General features: G+C 45.8%; 7 protein-coding genes across 7 annotated transcripts; 4 read left to right on the top strand and 3 right to left on the bottom strand.

Moving 5' to 3' along the window:
- Nucleotides 1-981: 981 nt before the first annotated feature.
- Nucleotides 982-2265, top strand: N7483_008663 (uncharacterized protein; the record flags this gene model as incomplete). Its single annotated transcript, XM_057092090.1, has 2 exons — nt 982-1798; nt 1847-2265. 2 exons carry the CDS (start codon nt 982-984, stop codon nt 2263-2265), a joined length of 1236 nt encoding a protein of 411 aa, XP_056943264.1.
- An 888-nt stretch (nt 2266-3153) lies between these two features.
- On the top strand, nt 3154-4428 carry N7483_008664 (uncharacterized protein; the record flags this gene model as incomplete). The annotated part of the gene is made up of 1 exon (XM_057092091.1): nt 3154-4428. The coding sequence occupies one exon, from the start codon at nt 3154-3156 to the stop codon at nt 4426-4428; it is 1275 nt and encodes a 424-aa protein (XP_056943265.1).
- A 2612-nt stretch (nt 4429-7040) lies between these two features.
- On the bottom strand, nt 7041-7235 carry N7483_008665 (uncharacterized protein; the record flags this gene model as incomplete). Its single annotated transcript, XM_057092092.1, has 1 exon — nt 7041-7235. The coding sequence occupies one exon, from the start codon at nt 7233-7235 to the stop codon at nt 7041-7043; it is 195 nt and encodes a 64-aa protein (XP_056943266.1).
- A 1200-nt stretch (nt 7236-8435) lies between these two features.
- On the top strand, nt 8436-9274 carry N7483_008666 (glutathione S-transferase family protein; the record flags this gene model as incomplete). The annotated part of the gene is made up of 2 exons (XM_057092093.1): nt 8436-8495; nt 8531-9274. 2 exons carry the CDS (start codon nt 8436-8438, stop codon nt 9272-9274), a joined length of 804 nt encoding a protein of 267 aa, XP_056943267.1.
- A 232-nt stretch (nt 9275-9506) lies between these two features.
- N7483_008667 (uncharacterized protein) lies at nt 9507-10011 on the bottom strand (the record flags this gene model as incomplete). Its single annotated transcript, XM_057092094.1, has 2 exons — nt 9507-9760; nt 9831-10011. 2 exons carry the CDS (start codon nt 10009-10011, stop codon nt 9507-9509), a joined length of 435 nt encoding a protein of 144 aa, XP_056943268.1.
- Nucleotides 10012-11628: 1617 nt separating this feature from the next.
- N7483_008668 (putative methionine permease) lies at nt 11629-13565 on the top strand (the record flags this gene model as incomplete). Its single annotated transcript, XM_057092095.1, has 6 exons — nt 11629-11916; nt 11979-12014; nt 12092-12550; nt 12649-12918; nt 12969-13369; nt 13424-13565. The coding sequence occupies 6 exons, from the start codon at nt 11629-11631 to the stop codon at nt 13563-13565; spliced, it is 1596 nt and encodes a 531-aa protein (XP_056943269.1).
- Nucleotides 13566-13979: 414 nt separating this feature from the next.
- On the bottom strand, nt 13980-15987 carry N7483_008669 (cytochrome P450; the record flags this gene model as incomplete). Its single annotated transcript, XM_057092096.1, is given in 7 exon segments — nt 13980-14136; nt 14189-14361; nt 14414-14614; nt 14671-15367; nt 15498-15691; nt 15724-15765; nt 15784-15987. 7 exon segments carry the CDS (start codon nt 15985-15987, stop codon nt 13980-13982), a joined length of 1668 nt encoding a protein of 555 aa, XP_056943270.1.
- Between the last annotated feature and the right edge of the window lie 504 nt (nt 15988-16491).

A 16491-nucleotide genomic window follows, 5' to 3' on the forward strand; every position in this document is an offset into this window, starting at 1 on the left:
CTGTCTATTCCCTTTTGCATATCCTGTTTATCAATGATATTTGATGTTGATGAGCCTTCTTCACTATTGCGAGCGTCTTATGTACATCTCATCATGTGATCCATGTTCATGTCTTCTATTCTCATTTCCAATGTTTTTGGGCTTTGTCTCTTTCTCCTGGTTACTGGTTTTGTGAGCGCGACTCCTGTGTTGGAGGAGAGAGATTATACCCATATTTGATTATTTGTTTGTCATGTCTCAACACCAGGTCATCTTATATCTTCTTTTTGGCCATAACTAAATTTTCACTATTTGTATCTGATTTCCTGTCGTAGACTGTAGAGTAAACTAGTCCTTGAACTGGCTTTTTTTTTGCTTTGTTTAAAATCCGCCGGTTCCCATTTTCTGTTTTTGAGACACTTTCCCATGTCTTGCGGGCGGCTACAGTGTGCCACGACATGCCCTCGGTAGGCTACATGCATGCATGAAGGTAATTCTCAACCCATTCTCAACGTCGCTTCCAGCGAGACAAGAATACTCTCTGCTTTCAAACGCTACTAGGAGTGTCCTGTCCTTGGATGGAATGAGACATTCAGAAGATTCAGTCTATGGTAGTATCTTCTTCTCTGCCTAGGCTTATTCCAATATCTCAGTTATTTTTGGGAGTACCTAGGTAATTGGCGACATGGACATATTAGGTTCAATCTGGTTAGAGAAGACTGTGACCGTATTTGGAAAATGCCGGGATGAATTTAGATATTCGAACAGCCTAGAAAAGCTGTGGTTTTGTTTATATTAAAGTCAAGACCATGCGGGGTAACGGAACATAACTTCCCATACTTGAGTCTGGTGGTCCAATCAACTTTGCTATCATCAGTCCCCGCAAGATGATTATCATGTCAACGGCAGATTGATTCCCGCGTCAAATTAGAACCCCAAGGTATTTAAATCAATTGTTGCTTCTCTGTAGCAGTAGCACGCAAATCGCAATCAAATCTCAACATGATCATTGCCAAAAAGATCAAGGTACTCAACCCAGTCGTCGAACTAGATGGCGATGAAATGACCCGGGTTATCTGGCAAGATATCAAAGATCGATTCATCTTCCCATATCTGGATATCGACCTGAAATACTACGATCTAGGTCTTTTATACCGAGATCAAACAAATAACACAGTAGTTCTGGAATCTGCTGAAGCGATCAAGAAATACTCCGTTGGAGTCAAATGTGCCACTATAACCGCAACTCCGGCACGAGTGAAAGAGTTCGGTCTGAAAGAGCTATGGCCATCCCCTAATATCACTGTGCGAAGCGTTATTGGCGGTACTATCTTCCGTGAACCAGTCATCATCCCTCGAGTTCCGCGATATGTTCAAGGCTGGCAAAAGCCTATTGTCATCGGACGCCATGCTTTTGGTGATCATTCTCGGGCAAAGGAGCGGGTTATTGAGGGTGCAGGGAAATTAGAAATGGTATTCACACCGAAGGGTGGACAGCCTGAGACTATTGAAGTCTATGATTATCCTGAAGATGGGGGTGTGGGTCTGACGATGTATAACACGACGCGATCAATCACTGAGTTTGCCCATTCTTGTTTCAAATATGCGCTCTCGAAGAAGATGCCACTTTATTTGAGTACCAAGAATACCGTCCTCAAGCACTATGATGGTCATTTCAAGAAGATCTTCGATGATCTATATCAGTCGGAATATGCCGCTCAATATGAAGCTGTGGGCATTTCATATGAGCATCGACTTATCGATGATATGGTGGCCTATATGATCAAGAGTGAAGGCGGTATGGTTCTCGCTTTCAAAAGTATGTGCTATCCGAAATGATTCTTGAACAGAAACTTACCGGTTCCAGATTATGATGGTGACATCCAATCCGATATCGTCGCCCAGGGCTTCGGCTCCCTGGGTCTCATGACCTCGATCTTGGTTTCCCCAGATGGCCGAACATTCTTCACAGAGGCGGCTCACGGTACAGTGACTCGTCATTATCGAGAGCATCTCGAAGGTAAAGAAACGTCCACGAATCCCATTGCGTCCATATTTGCATGGACAAGAGGTTTGATGAAACGGGGAGAGCAGGACGGGACACCAGAGCTTGTTTCTTTTGCAGAGAAGTTGGAGAAAGCTTGTATTGATACCATTGAGGTTGACGGGATTATGACGAAGGATTTGGCAGATGCTTGTAAGGGAAATGAGACTTGGGTTGTGACGCGTGTCTATATGGAGGCAGTAGATAAGAGGCTTCGAAGTCTCTTGGGCGATGGAAATTGAACATATAGTGGAGAACTGGGGATGTCGTTCGAGCTGATTCACTGCCATTGGAAGGTCAATCGCTTCATTTGGAGTATGCCGTTCCTAGTATATCTGGAGGTCTAGAATCATGTCAGTACGTGCTATTGTTCTTCGAGTGTGTACTTCGATAGTGTTAGATGTGTGAAAATATGAGCGTGGATCTCTCCGAATCGCTGCCCACACCTTGCTTAATCTTCTGCATTATAACATATACCGGATAGATAGAACGAAATCAGTATCAATGACTGTGCTTTACCCACCAATGGCTTGAAATTGGCGATGCTGCCCCACTGATATCGTTGCCGCCCGCGGGTGGGTCGCGCACTTGCAGTCGCCACATTTCTTAAACCCGCTCATGGAGAATTGACTTGATCAAAGATTGTATGCCATGCCTCCTCGAAGAGCGATGTGTGATACGGAATATTAGAGCAGCAGAATATCCACGCCCACTTGCTTGTAGTTATAGTTCCAACAGATTTGGTGTGAGATAGTCACATGATTTATGCTGCCTCAGGCTGTAAGATCCTGCGTTGTCGGGACAACGGGAGAGTAAACATCACCCCAGCCTCCTCCAACCTCCCCAATTCCAGATCTCGCCACAAGGGTTCTCGCAGTTGGATGTTTCTAACTTGTATTTTCCCTTCTTTGACACTCATATCTCACTGACACTCCGCCAGGTGGCCGTAATTTTCCGTTCGAGCATTCGTCCTCCATATTTTTTTTTCATCTGGCAATAAGTCTCTCGGTTTGGGGTTAATCATCTAATTCAAGGTATGCTCCAGAGTTCTCGGTGTGGAATGTGTCAATCTAAAATTCTCCAGGGTCTCGTCTTGAGCCGCGTGCTCTCGACCACTCAAGGCTGCCAAAATGGCTCCAGTCCCAATCGATGAGTTCTCCGGCATTCCAGCTGTATCAATCAAAGTTCGGGACGTCACAGGCGACACCGTACTAGAGAGCCCACCTTCGTTGGTCATCAACGAGGTTGTCGCTCGTGCCGACTCAACCACTACCTCTGATTCTACCACCACTACTACCGCCGCCGCTTCCACCACCACCGCCACAACCGACACTTCTGCTTCTACCTCTACATCCAGTTCTACGACCAGTTCCAAATATGGACACGGCTCCATCAATCCAAATAGCATCCACTCATCCGGACTACTCGCCCTTTTTGCTCTTCTTGGAGCAGCATTTGTCTTGGCCGGAATTTGGTTCTTCTTCTGGGCTAAGAATGGAGGCTTTGTCTGGCGCAAACACGACTGGGACGACTACAAGTCGACGGTTCTACGTCGCAAAGGACCCGATGGAAAAACCCTCAGTAATGCCACTAAGAGTACCAGGCTTGGTGGAGGCAGTATTGTGGGTAAGGGATACAGTGATAACGGCTACACATACACGGATTACGACCAATACACTCAGACGGCGTCAACAGTGATGACAGAGGATAAGCCAAGGCGCAAGCGCAAGCTCAAGGAGAAGCTTTGGCGTCGTGGCAAGGATGAGCGATGGGAGGGCGAGGGAGACGATGATGTCCGCGCATACCGCGAGGAGAAGCCCGCGAAGATTGGTGGTATGAACCGCGAGGCAGATGGAACCTACCACGGCAGTGACTACGACTCCTCCGCACCACCAACCCACTACAACCGCAGTGAAACGAGCGAGGTCCGTGACTACGCTTATGAGCAGCCTCGTCGTGCCAAAACCAAGAAATCCCGCGATCCCTCCGGATTCTCCTTCACTGCTGGCAGCGAAGATGTACTCAGCCAAACCACCGAGGAATCTCAATTGCGTGATCCCTCCGCTCGTCGTGAAGCCCGTCGTGAAAACCGTCGCCGTGAGCGCCGCCAAAGTGCCGCTCCAACTTCCGTCCCCTCGTCTCGCACCAGCAGTCCCCGCAAGAAGGATCGTCGCTCAGCCCAAGGTCACTTCACCGAGCCGCTGGATTTCTCGTCTTCTGGGACTCGATCCGAGTACCAGTATTCCAATGTGGATACTGAGGATTCCAACGGTACCAAGAGTTATCACCATCCAATTCCCGGCTTAACTAAGGGCTACCGCCGCGACGATCGTCGTGAGGGTCGACGTAGCCGCCGTCGGGACAGTCTGAGTGATAGTGATGGCGACGAGACCCGATACTCTTGATTTTTTTGAACATGCGATTTTTTTTTATTTTTCTGCGACTCAATGATGCAAGGTATCTGATGGAATGGGCTTTAACTACGAGAACGGATATGGATGGAATTTTATTAACTTAAGCGCGGATACTACTTGCTTTGTGACGAAGCTTTGAAATTATTTGGCTTCCGTTGCTTACTGAGGAATGTACATATATCGAAACATGAATACTCTACCTATTGAATTCTGCTACAGTGCTTATCATTGAGTTTTTAATATGAGATACCTATGAATCTAGGTTCACGATGCAATCCCGTCAAATCTGATCAACATTGAAGATTGAGCATGACAGCTCCCTAATCCCAGTGTCAACCTTGGGATCTTGGAATATACTCATCATATCATGATGTAGACGGTCCATTTGCACCTGACATCCATCCACCAGGGTTGACTCACCAACATCATTGAAATTCAAATGTTCAAGCTCAAACATTTGAATGACTCGAGAATAACACTGATTCTCGGCCTGCTCAAGCTCATATACTATGCACAAACGTGATCTTCAATGTTCTTAGTTCTATCATGATACTACATAGCCCCGTCAAGTTCCTTAATATTGAGCGCCAGGGCTTGAAGTTCAAGTTGCCCTGGAGAGCGCAGTACACCTAGGTACCTACTAGTATATATACATTCAAGTTCAAATTTTGATTCATGTGAGCCTCGCCAGTGGACATCTGGAGATACTACATACTACGTAGTACTACCTATACTAGTGGCGTCTGTATGCTGGATTATCAACATCATGATGCAAAACCTACATAAACTCTCCAGGGCTGTCCCGGTGGCATTCCAAGTTGAACTTAACATTGAAAGTTACATATTCCAAGGTTCCGAGTCCACAGGATCCCAAACATGACATGAACTGGAGGTGCATTATTGAGCCATCTCTTCATATCTCGAGGCTATCCCAAGATTTAATATTGGTGATTCCAAGGTACTACCTCCAAAGCTGTCGCAAAAGAAATCATATCAAAAATTACTTCTAGATATTGCATTCTAGATACATATAAACTTGAAGTTTACACTACTACATACCTAGGTAGTAGACAGCCAGTTGATATACATACTCGATAGTGCATGGGCAACGAAATATCTCATCATCATGATCCTACAACGTATACCACTCCATTTCTACTGTAGTGGTAAGACATCGTAACTCTTGTATAGCTCTCGCTGCTTTTTAATAGGTAGATTGAATAGTGCCAGCCGGGTCTACATGGCGAAGGCCGAGGTCCTAAGATCATGCGAGATCACTAGAGGTGCCTTGGATCACGGGCTCATCATTTTGATACTGGACAAGATTCTGAAGCCCCTGGTCCGATCTCAGTCGTGGTGATTTCGCTTGATTTCGCTTAGCGAGCCTGATTGGGAGTTGCGATTCTCTGATCCTGGCTTCTCATTGGTCGATTCGAAGTAAGAGATGTTGAAGCAAGCAAACATCCTGAAGTATGGGAATTTGGCTGTGGTTTCATTGTTTGCCTAAGATCAACCTCTCACTTTGCCTGTCTTCGCCTACGTTTCCTATTTTGGAATGCGTGATCTTGGGGCCTGCGTGATCTTGGGCGTGATCTTGTGGCCTTCCCCCAGGGTATAAATTCATGGGATCTCTCCCTCTTCCAACTCTTCTTCCTTTTTTTCCCCAACACTTGTCCACTCTATCTTTCTCTACAGGATCTCATGAACTCATCATACATGGTGCTTGATCACCATCATGTCTGATGAACATCATGTTCTTCTATGCATCCATCCATCCATCCATCAACACATTCTCTTGACACATTACCTCGGTCAAGACATCAACCATTCAGGTGAGCCTTCCGTGCCCATGGTCTCGTCCTGGGATTTTTGTATTTTTATTGCTCTACGGAGCCCCGCCCACGGTGCCACTAGCAACACCCTGCTAAGAGGAGACGCGTTCGGTCTTCTCAAGACCACTTAGGTTTCCGCAACACCGGCTGTTGCCTTGACTTCATCCATCCATCGGTCCATCGGTCCATCCACCCATGATGATGTCCCCACATCTCATCCATCCACCCACTCTGTGTCATGACCCATCCTGACTTCACTTCATCATGTCGATACAACTTCATCGACCTACCACTGTGTTGTCACATGACACCTTCATTCAACCCACTTAAACATACATGAGGAGCACTTCATGTTCTCTTGAAACATCTTTACAGTTTTGAAGTTTGGCTGACGCGTGTCTAATCTATTGACGCGTCTTGACTCTTATGTCTTCCCTGTGTTGACATGACTTCACATCTTGCAAGTCCCATCCCTCCTCAACGGCCTGCTTTACTAACATCATCCCTCACAGACATTCTCACTACTTTCATCATCTTCGTCATTTTCTTGATGAATCTTGCCTACTTTGGCCTGGCTTATCATGGTCTGAACGGTTTCTTCTGCCGGCCCCTACCAAAATTGCCTTCTTTTCCTGACACCTCTTTGCAGAACCCCGAAAGCCACCTCCACAATTGATCACCTGCCAGTTTGGCATTCTTATTTTCCATTCAAAAGTCTCGAACGATCTCTTCTTGTCAATCCTCATCTCAGATGATTCCAACCTTCATTCATCAATCACCATCAAAATCAACATCAACATCATGGTCTTTACCAACCTCGACCTTCCTCAGGGAGGCCAACTCATTCCTCATACCGACAAACACAACACATGACATCCACTCTTGATGTCCGCCGTATGGCACTCTATCACCCTGGAGGTTCAAGCTTGGCAGTCCCTTTACCAACAATTCATCAAGACTATCCATTGCTTCCTCCCTTTGACACCCTCCTGCTCGGAAAATCTCTCCGATCATTCATCAACCTTGCTCTATGCTTCAGCTTCCAGCTTCAAATGTTCTTATCCAGCATGAGCACCTTCGGATCTCCAATATCCAGATTTCTTCCGTCGTGAGAGGGTTGTCGCTTAGTTTGTTTTTGTTTTTATTCTTGTTTTTGTCTTTGTCTTAGTCACCACAGGGAGAAGGAGCTCCGTGGTGTGCCGAGTGTGTTGCGAGGACCCAAACCCAGCATCTTGAATTTGACGTCCGGGATTCCATTACAGTTACACTGAGCGTTGCCCCCACCTTAATCCGATGTTCCCATGAGCAAATGATGGCCCCCGGGGGTTTGATGCATTGACGGGTCCTGCTTATTAAGGTACTGGGGCCCACCAAAATGGATATCTATGAATGTGTTGCCTCCTCCTGCGCTCCGATGTTCCCATGAGTGTTTACCCGCCGGTTCGCCGGTAGATGGTGTTCACGTTGACGGGTCCTGCTTAGCGTGGTAGTGGTTCCCCTTTTATAGCTCTATAGCGGTGGTCAAAATTCGTTCACTTCCCTGTCTGTGATGCCTACTGGTCATTTTTCATTGTGACGAGGGGCGGCATGAAATCGGTCACATTAGGTAGGGGGTTTCTGCTTCGTGGAAGGGGATTCTAGTTCGCCTGAGCATGGGAATTTTGTCTTGGATAGAATCCTCACGGTTCCTGGTATGGCGTCTATGACTTAGTCCTTGGAGGAGCTGCGCGGGTTGGAGTGGTCGGTGGATGGAGGATGGCACATCATATTTCTGGGTATACCTTGTTCTGAGCTGAGGCCTTAGGTCTCCTTTATCCTCTTTTTCTCTCTGAGTCTCAATCTAATACCCTTCCATCCTCCATAACATTTCGCAATCATAAACACTAGGTATATCTATCGTAATTAAATCCAAGTAGGTGCAGGGAGATTATGTATCAATCGTCATGACTCCCGATGAATTTCTATCAGACCAAGATCTGATGTCTCAGATAGCTCCATCAGACCCAGATTCTTTCCTTCTCACACTCCATGCACCCATAATCCAAAAGAAGTATTATTAGCAGAATTCTAAAGCCAACATTTCTTTATTGATATTTCACTTTCTACCTTCCACATCTGCAACTATCGTTGAATATTCCCTTTTCTGACTACCCATCCCCATACAAGATGGGGACCATCGCACCCTTAAAGCCCATGATATTCGATGACATGGCCACGCGTCCCCCAGTGAGGCTCAACTGCTGCCTATCAAACTTTGGAAGTCTCGCCTCGCGCTTAATTTCAAGAATATTCCATACTCAGCATCATCGGCTCCTCTACTCAAAACTTCCCAATCCAGTCACCCACTCGATGTGCCTGCTAGTCGCAAACTCGAGAATAACAGCAAATCCTACACTCTGCCCATTCTCATCGACCCGAACACCAACACAAAACTCGAAGGTTCTTTTGAGATCGCTACCTACCTCCAACAAACCTATCCAGCTGCCGGTGCTGGCGACTTATTTGCTCCTCAAAGATTGGACTTCATTGTGACTCGGAGTAAAGACCTCACATTGTTTGTACTCTTCTTGGATCAAAAGGAAATCATGTATAAGGAGTACTCCAAATTCAACGTATATGTTGACGCGGTGTTTACCTCTCATGCCCTCTTGATGTACCATCAAGAGCTATTGGATCCGGATACTGCAAAAGGGAGCAAGGCTGAGTTTTTTCGTCGTGTTGGAGAGTCTTGGGCTGACTTTGAAGTCAAGGGTGAGGAGCGTGAGAAATTGAAGGCGTCTCTCCGGTCTGCACTGGGACATCTTGGGAGGCTTTTCAAGAGAGATATTACTGGACCCTTCCTACTTGGTCAGCGGACTAGCTATGCGGATATCATTGTTGGCGGATGGTTGCGTATAATGTGTGTGGCTTTGCCGGGTGATGAATGGGAGGAGGTGAAGAGCTGGCATGGGGGTATATTTGGGAATTTGCATGATGCCTTGGAGAAGTACACTGAAGTAAATTAATCTTCTGGTCATGGTGTGCCAATTTATTCCGATATCTATTTCCCCATAGCCACATTGACGCGCTCCCAGAAAGAAGACCTTGAATAGAATCAAAATTTGCTCAAACAAAATCACGAACCTATGTATTCCATGTCAAGAAGGGAGAAAAAAGCAAGCTCCAGCCTAGATGCTCCCGATTTGAGGATGATCTGTAAATATTCCATGCCATGCACCTAGCCCCCCGAGCTCGCCTCTACAGTACAACGCCAGGTGGCAGACCATTCAGGACAGAAAAATTCTCGGGAATACCGACGAGACTAGGATTAATCCTCGAGTGCCATTGGTACGTGTCGTTCTTTTTGTAGGGACCATCTATAACCACAGTCCCTGCGGGCTGTTCACCGGGATAGAAGTAGTACAGGATCAGATATTCAAGCCGCTGGGAGCCTTGGGCTTCAACAGCAATCGGAGCACTGAAAAGATTTATTGGAATTCCGGGGACATAGTCTAACAAGAATAGTCATAAAGGTGCTAAAAGCTCCTAGCCATACTGTAAGTGGGAACATTTGTATCTTACCGCTGCAGGTGTTGTTATTTGGATAGTAGGTCCCGATTGTTTCCGAGGCGCCCGTGAAAGGGCCCAAGTTCTTGATTGACAGGATGCAGGAAGTTCCATTAACACGTTGAAGAGTGACGATAGCGCAGAGGGCAGTGGTGGCATAAAGAGCCGCACCGATGGTAGCAAGATGAAAACGCATATTTGTAAAAACTTGAAGATTGAAGTGACCAGTCTAGTATGCGTTTAAAATGAATGAAAGGATGATCTTTTGAGCAGACTTGGTCTTTTTGTACTGGACATAACTGGTGCTTGACAATAAAACTTCAAGGATCTCTAAGCGAGTTCCTACTCTGTCTCATTTCAATCCTTGAAGCTCTCGGGACTCTTTATTGGTGACCCCTGAGAATCCCTGCAGTGACGAAGAACACGTTTTGGCCATGATAGCACTTGCACCTGTAGCCGCTGATTGCGCTCTCTAAAAGCCACTAGTAGACGATCTAGCCCTTGATCACAAAGGGGTCATGGCGCAGCTCCCCAGGTTTCCCCTGCAGCTCGTGTTTCCAATGCTCAAAAGAATGGTCAACTGTGCTTTGTATACTGCCACTCTGGAAATACTCGGGCTATTAAAACGCAAGTCTGATAGACTTAGCCGCCAGGAATCGTGAGTCAATTTAAGCACAGCTTGAGGGTAAGTTATTATGAACATTTGAGACAAGCGCTTAGAAGACTCGTCTTCGTATAGAAAACAAATATAATTCGTCGCTAGTCGCTCATGTACCCAAAAATCCACGCGCTGTCGTTTCCTGATTTTGCGATTTCTTTGTATGAAATTAGAATCAGCTTCAATGTTCAGGGGAAACAAGTGGAGCAGCCTTGTGGCCACTAAGTCGGCTTAACTGTGAGAAGCTTCCGGGTATCGTATGGGCCCGGAGCTCTGCCGCTTGGCTTCGACCCCGGGGCCCCGCTGACTTTGTTAGCTGAGCCATGGAATGTTGTAAAACAAGCATAAAATTCGGGCGCAATCATCGGGCCTCGACCCCTTGAAACAAGGTCCAAAGCATGCCTGATATCGTATACCCTTGAAAGATTGGAATTTGTGAACTTCTTTATAGTAAGACTCGAAGATCAGCGTGAAACGGGATTCAACCAGTGGCTGCACGTGGGATAATAAAGTGAGGAGACTTGAATAGGATCCATGCACATCGCTAAACTCGATTTCCGTTCGCTTTAAAAGCTTGGATGGAGATCTTAAGCCCGAATTAAACGCTTCCCCCTGATGCGCCCGATATTTTCGTATCCCCTCCAAGTATGACAAGATCGATTCATAGATCTAAACTCTGTTGATTCGCGAGGATTGTGCTGGAGTGGATACTTGCGGAAGTAGAAACGGGAGTCGCAAAAGTCCAGGATTTCTTTTGATAGAGCGTTGTATCAGTGAGACTGCATAACAATCGTTGTAATGGCATCCCTTGATTGAAATGGGTAATTTGAAGGGCAATCGATAGTACCCGTCAAAATGATAAGATATAACACACTTCGAGGTTGAGATACGTCACAAAGATAAGTAGACATCGCGGGTAGATGGAAGGGATGAGCACACAAGATTGAACATTTTGAACGGAAATGGCGTGCCTGCCGAATGGTCTGCTGATTTCCAAGCAGCTTATCAACCTGGTTCTTTTTTTTTGAAAAAAAGGTCACATTTCAGAGACTCACAAATGTCCTTCAGGTCAAAATAAATTCGAGATCGCCGTTTTCTCGGAAGCGAATGCCATATTAAAGTCCCCGAGTACGACGCGATAACGCCGCTGAAACCATGTCCAATAGTGAGAGGCAACCACTATTAGAGGAGAGTCAGCAACATGTCTTCCACATATCCCAAGCGGATATACCTGTATATCCCGACAGTCTCCCAGGTGAGACTCATGGCAAAAACCTCAGCTGGTCATCAGCGTACATTTTGGTCATATCAAGGGTGATCGGTAGTGGCATTTTCGCTACCCCGGGTTCGATTGTTCGATCGGCGGGGAGTGTGGGGCTCACACTTCTAGTTTGGCTTGTCGGAACCATTCTATCTGCATGTGGATTATCAGTATCCATGGAGGTAAACTCATCTCCTCCGAGTCCCTCACTTTCGCAGAGGCACACGGCTAACTGGTGTTATAGTTTGGCTCCATGCTACCGCGATCGGGAGGCGATAAGGTACGTCTCCACTTAATAAACAAACCAGCGCAGGCACTTGACATGCATGGCTAAACAAAACTCGTTCTATGGAGTAGGTATACTTGGAATACACCTATCGTCACCCGCGATTTCTTGCATCTACACTCGTTGCTTTCCATGCGGTCGTGCTTGGATTCACGGCCAGCAACTGCATTATTTTCGCAAAGTATACATTATTCGCGTTGAACATTCAGCCAACCGACTTCCAATACAAGACTTTGGCAATAGGCCTCTTGACTGCGGTCACAATCATTCATGGCTTTTTCTTAAAGGCAGGCATTTTTGTTCAAAATGCGCTTGGCTGGGTCAAGATATTCTTAATCGGAACTATGTTTCTAACTGGAATCTGGGTTCTCTTGCTCCAGTTCTTTGGGGGTGCTATTGACACCTTTCCTGGAGCTGAGCATATGACTTCGTTGTCTTGGGACTCATTATGGGAGGGATCAAACTGGAGCTGGAGTCTGTTATCCACCGCCATGTTTAAAGTGATATACTCATATTCAGGCCTGAGTAATGTGAGTAGCCGATTGATACATTTTCTCAGATTCTTTTTTTCTTGAACGTTCGCAGGAAATCTGAGAGCATGCGTTACTAGTACTAATTTTTTTTTTAGATCAACAATGTCCTGAACGAGGTTCGAGATCCCATTAAAACGATCAGGACAGTTCCAACTGCAGCTTTCTACACAGCTGGAGCTCTCTATCTTCTCGCAAATCTCTCATATTTACTGGTCCTCCCTTTGAGTGAGATCAAAGAAAGTGGAGAGTTAGTAGGTGCGTTACTATTCGAGCAGTTATTTGGTAGCACAATCGGAAGCACTCTCTTTCCACTCGTGATTGGAATTTCAGCCGCTGGAAACGTCATGGTGGTAACATTTGCATTGGTATGCCCACTCCCTGTTCTAGGAGTCTCCATTCTAACGATGTATTGCAGGCGAGAATTAATCAAGAAATAGCCCGACAGGGTTTCTTACCATGGCAAAATTTACTATCCTCCTCTCGTCCTTTCGGTACCCCTCTAGGCGGACTTATCGTGCACTATGTGCCATCCCTTCTAGTTATCGCTCTCCCGCCACAAGAAGATGTCTATAACTTTATCCTTGATGTTGAAGGATACCCCGGCAACATCTTTACACTTGCTGTGACTATTGGGCTACTGATATTGCGATATAAAGAGCCTAATCTACCACGTCCTTTCAAGGCTTGGCTTCCTGCTGTTTGGCTTAGAGCTTTTGTTTGCGTTGTCCTGGTAATTACGCCTTTTATTCCGCCACAGGGTGGGCAGGGAGACGTCCACTTCTTTTATGCCACCTACGCCATCGTCGGAATTTGCATGTAAGTTGATTTCAATAATCATTGCCCCTATCAGACAAGTACTAAAGTTTTTAGAATTTTATTTGCTGTTCTATATTGGTATATATGGACAGTTTTCTTGCCTCGTCGTGGCGGCTACAAATTAGAAGAAGTCACTGAGGCCCTGGATGATGGCACCCCGGTTATTCGACTGGTTCGCTCATACTTTTCGCGCTGAATGATTTCTGGGATGAGCTGCATTCCGTAGGAACAAATTTCTATTAAGATTTGGCAGGCTTCAATAGAGGTCGGTGGTTATACACAGATTCAATGTTTCAGATTCAGTTCAATGTCGCATGAAAAATTCTCAATAGTGCCGGTGCAATATGCTGGATAATCATGCAGAATTTTATTCGTCCGTATGTCCTTCGGGAGAATTAAGTCGGCTCTTTACTCCCCGAACTTATTCAAGTGCTAGTAACGCCACACACAAAGGAAGAACCTTGCAAGTGTTAGAATCCAAAATCATATAGAATACAAGCATATCATTTCGGAAATATTAAACATGGCACCTGTCAAATCACGATGCCCAATTTTGAGACAGTTGCTTTGATCACATTCATGAAGAGCTTCATCTGACACGAGAGACATATCAATGTAGGACCTTGGATAGATGAACCATCAAGGGCTTCCTCTCCCAAACAATGAAGCTTCTCTGATCATTCCATCCCGTAGAGCTGGGATCAAGTCTCATGTCAAAGGTCCAGATCATCTTCGCCGCAATAACCCTCATCTCGGCATACGCAAGGCTGGCATAAATTTCGTCAATAGAGGTTTAGTAAATCTGTGTCTAATACATACTTCTTTCCAATGCAGTTTCGTGGCCCTAGTGAGAAAGGTGCGAACGCCGCAAGATCATCGGATTCAAAGCGCTTGTCCTTGTTTTCCAACCATCGTTCCGGTATGAAGGAGTCGGGCTCGGCGAAATTGGATTCGGCATGATAGGTTGCAAGGTGAGCACCAGCCACAGAGGTCTGTCCCAGTTAGTGATCTTGAAAGAAAATGCAGAGTTAGATAGGTACAAACCCCTTCTGGCACAAATTCCCCATCAATCATTGACCCGCCTTTTGGTACAACTCGTGGGAAAATTCCAGCGACCGGAGGAAAGCAACGCAACCCTTCTTCAAGTGCAGCATTCAAATACGGCAGTGTACTGACAGCGTGGAAGGTAATCCCATCATATGATTGAAACGTTTCCCTCACCTCCTTTTTCAGCTTTTGGTATGCCTGACTCAAGGTTAATTTTGATACCTAATAATTGTAGAAAGTATCATTCGACCTACAATGGAATTTTCCAAGAGATCATATGTGAAGCCAGAGAGCAGACTGGCTGTTGTTTCACTTCCCGCAATAATGAAGAGAGACGCATTCGCCTTCAACTCATTTCCAGACATGCTTTGATGTTCGTTTTTCAAGACAGCAGTCATAAAATCGGGTCTATCAGTCTTTCTATCCAGTCGTCTTTGCGCCTTTTGAGCATTTAGCTCCATATGCTCCCTTCTAAGTCTCATGGTTTCTTGCGGCAGTGAAGCTTTTACTACCGGTGCCAGCCAAGGGTATAACGAAGCTGCTCGTAAAAGTGCTGATCCCTTGGAGGTCCTGGATACCATACTGACCCAAGGGTGATATTCACTGTTCTTCAGGCAGTCAAATGGCTCTCCATATGCTAGGTCGCCAATAATATCAAAGGTAGTATAGTTGTACCAGCGGGAAAGATCGAAAATGTTTCTTGATGTTAACATCTCTTCATTTAGGCGACTCACGAGCAGATCAGCATAGGATTGGATCAATTCTTCCTGTTCTCGTAGGGATTTCTCTGAAAAGGCATGCGAGAGAAGTCCCCTTCCTCTGGCGTGGTCCTCATCATTCGAATTAAGGAGGTTTGTTCCATATGGACCTACTGGAAAGAAAGTAGGATCTTTCAGAAAGGGTTCTGCTCCTGCTTTGCGATGCCCGTAGATATCTTTCCATAGCTCCGGTCTTGTCGATGTTAGTCAAACCGCGGTTTTCTATTTTGTAAACTTGTACCTGCTATTTCCTTTCTTTCGATGTGAGTGGGATGCAGGGGAGGGTTTTACCTACAAGTCAGTGCCGAGGGTCCAGTCCTCACAACATCCCCATACTTGTTATGCAACTCCAGAAGTTTTGTATGGAGTTGTCCCGTGCTGCGAAATAGGCGTCAGCAGTTCCGAGTCCTTGAACATGAATGTTCAGGAGGGAATGAGATAGAACCAACCTGGTCCAATAAATAGTGGGTATATTACTAGAAGACAGCGATGTTCGTGCCAATACTTCGGAGTCAATCTTGGAATGTTTTTTTTCAGGTGATCACTTACGAGCACGCGGCGAGCTTTGGTCCCGGAAATTTGGCAAGCGCGCTGAGAAACAAATTATACACCACATTCCATGATATGACACCAAAGAACTGGAGGTTCAAGTTTCAGTAATGTATCGCGAGACAATAAAACAGACTCAACCTCTAAGTAATTCAAGTCGGGCTGGGAGTTATGACTGACAGCAATAAGAACTAGCAATATGGCAGGTACTATATGAATGGAGTCCAGTGCCGCTATACATGGGTTGATAATTGATGGTGGCATAGTGGCTGCGTGAAGGGGTTTCAAATTGAAGAGAAAACTAGAATAGGCTTAACAAGCCTAGGTAAACATGGTTCATTTTATAAAAGTCTCGCCAGCTAGCAGCTGCCAGTGGTTCCGAGTATTAGGCGGGTTGCATCACATCTGTAGTGTGCCACTGACGCGGCACCATCAATTCCGGCCCCTGGGTGCATGCCCAGGTGGACACCTCCGAGTCGCACTGTTTCCAAATTTAAGAACGTTTACTGGATGTTTTATGATAGGGTTGGCCTTGGTAGCCTTACTCGCCTTTTCCAGAGAAGCTTTTAGTGAAGATCAATAAAATCCCCGCTTTTTAGCCGGAATTATCGAGGTTTTGCGTAACAGTCAGGGAAGCTGGATGAGGATGAACCAATTAGAAGAAAGACAAACGATGCCCGGGGCTATAATGCTTGCTCCCTCTTTTTACATGGAATTCCATGACTTCATAACATTAAGATCGACGTAAGGGCCCCGGGCATCTAGATG

The sequence above is a fragment of the Penicillium malachiteum genome (genome assembly GCF_028827825.1).
Source record: "Penicillium malachiteum strain IBT 17515 chromosome Unknown utg000004l:1.0-4883003.0:1.0-4884900.0, whole genome shotgun sequence".
NCBI classification, from domain to species: Eukaryota; Fungi; Ascomycota; class Eurotiomycetes; order Eurotiales; family Aspergillaceae; genus Penicillium; species Penicillium malachiteum.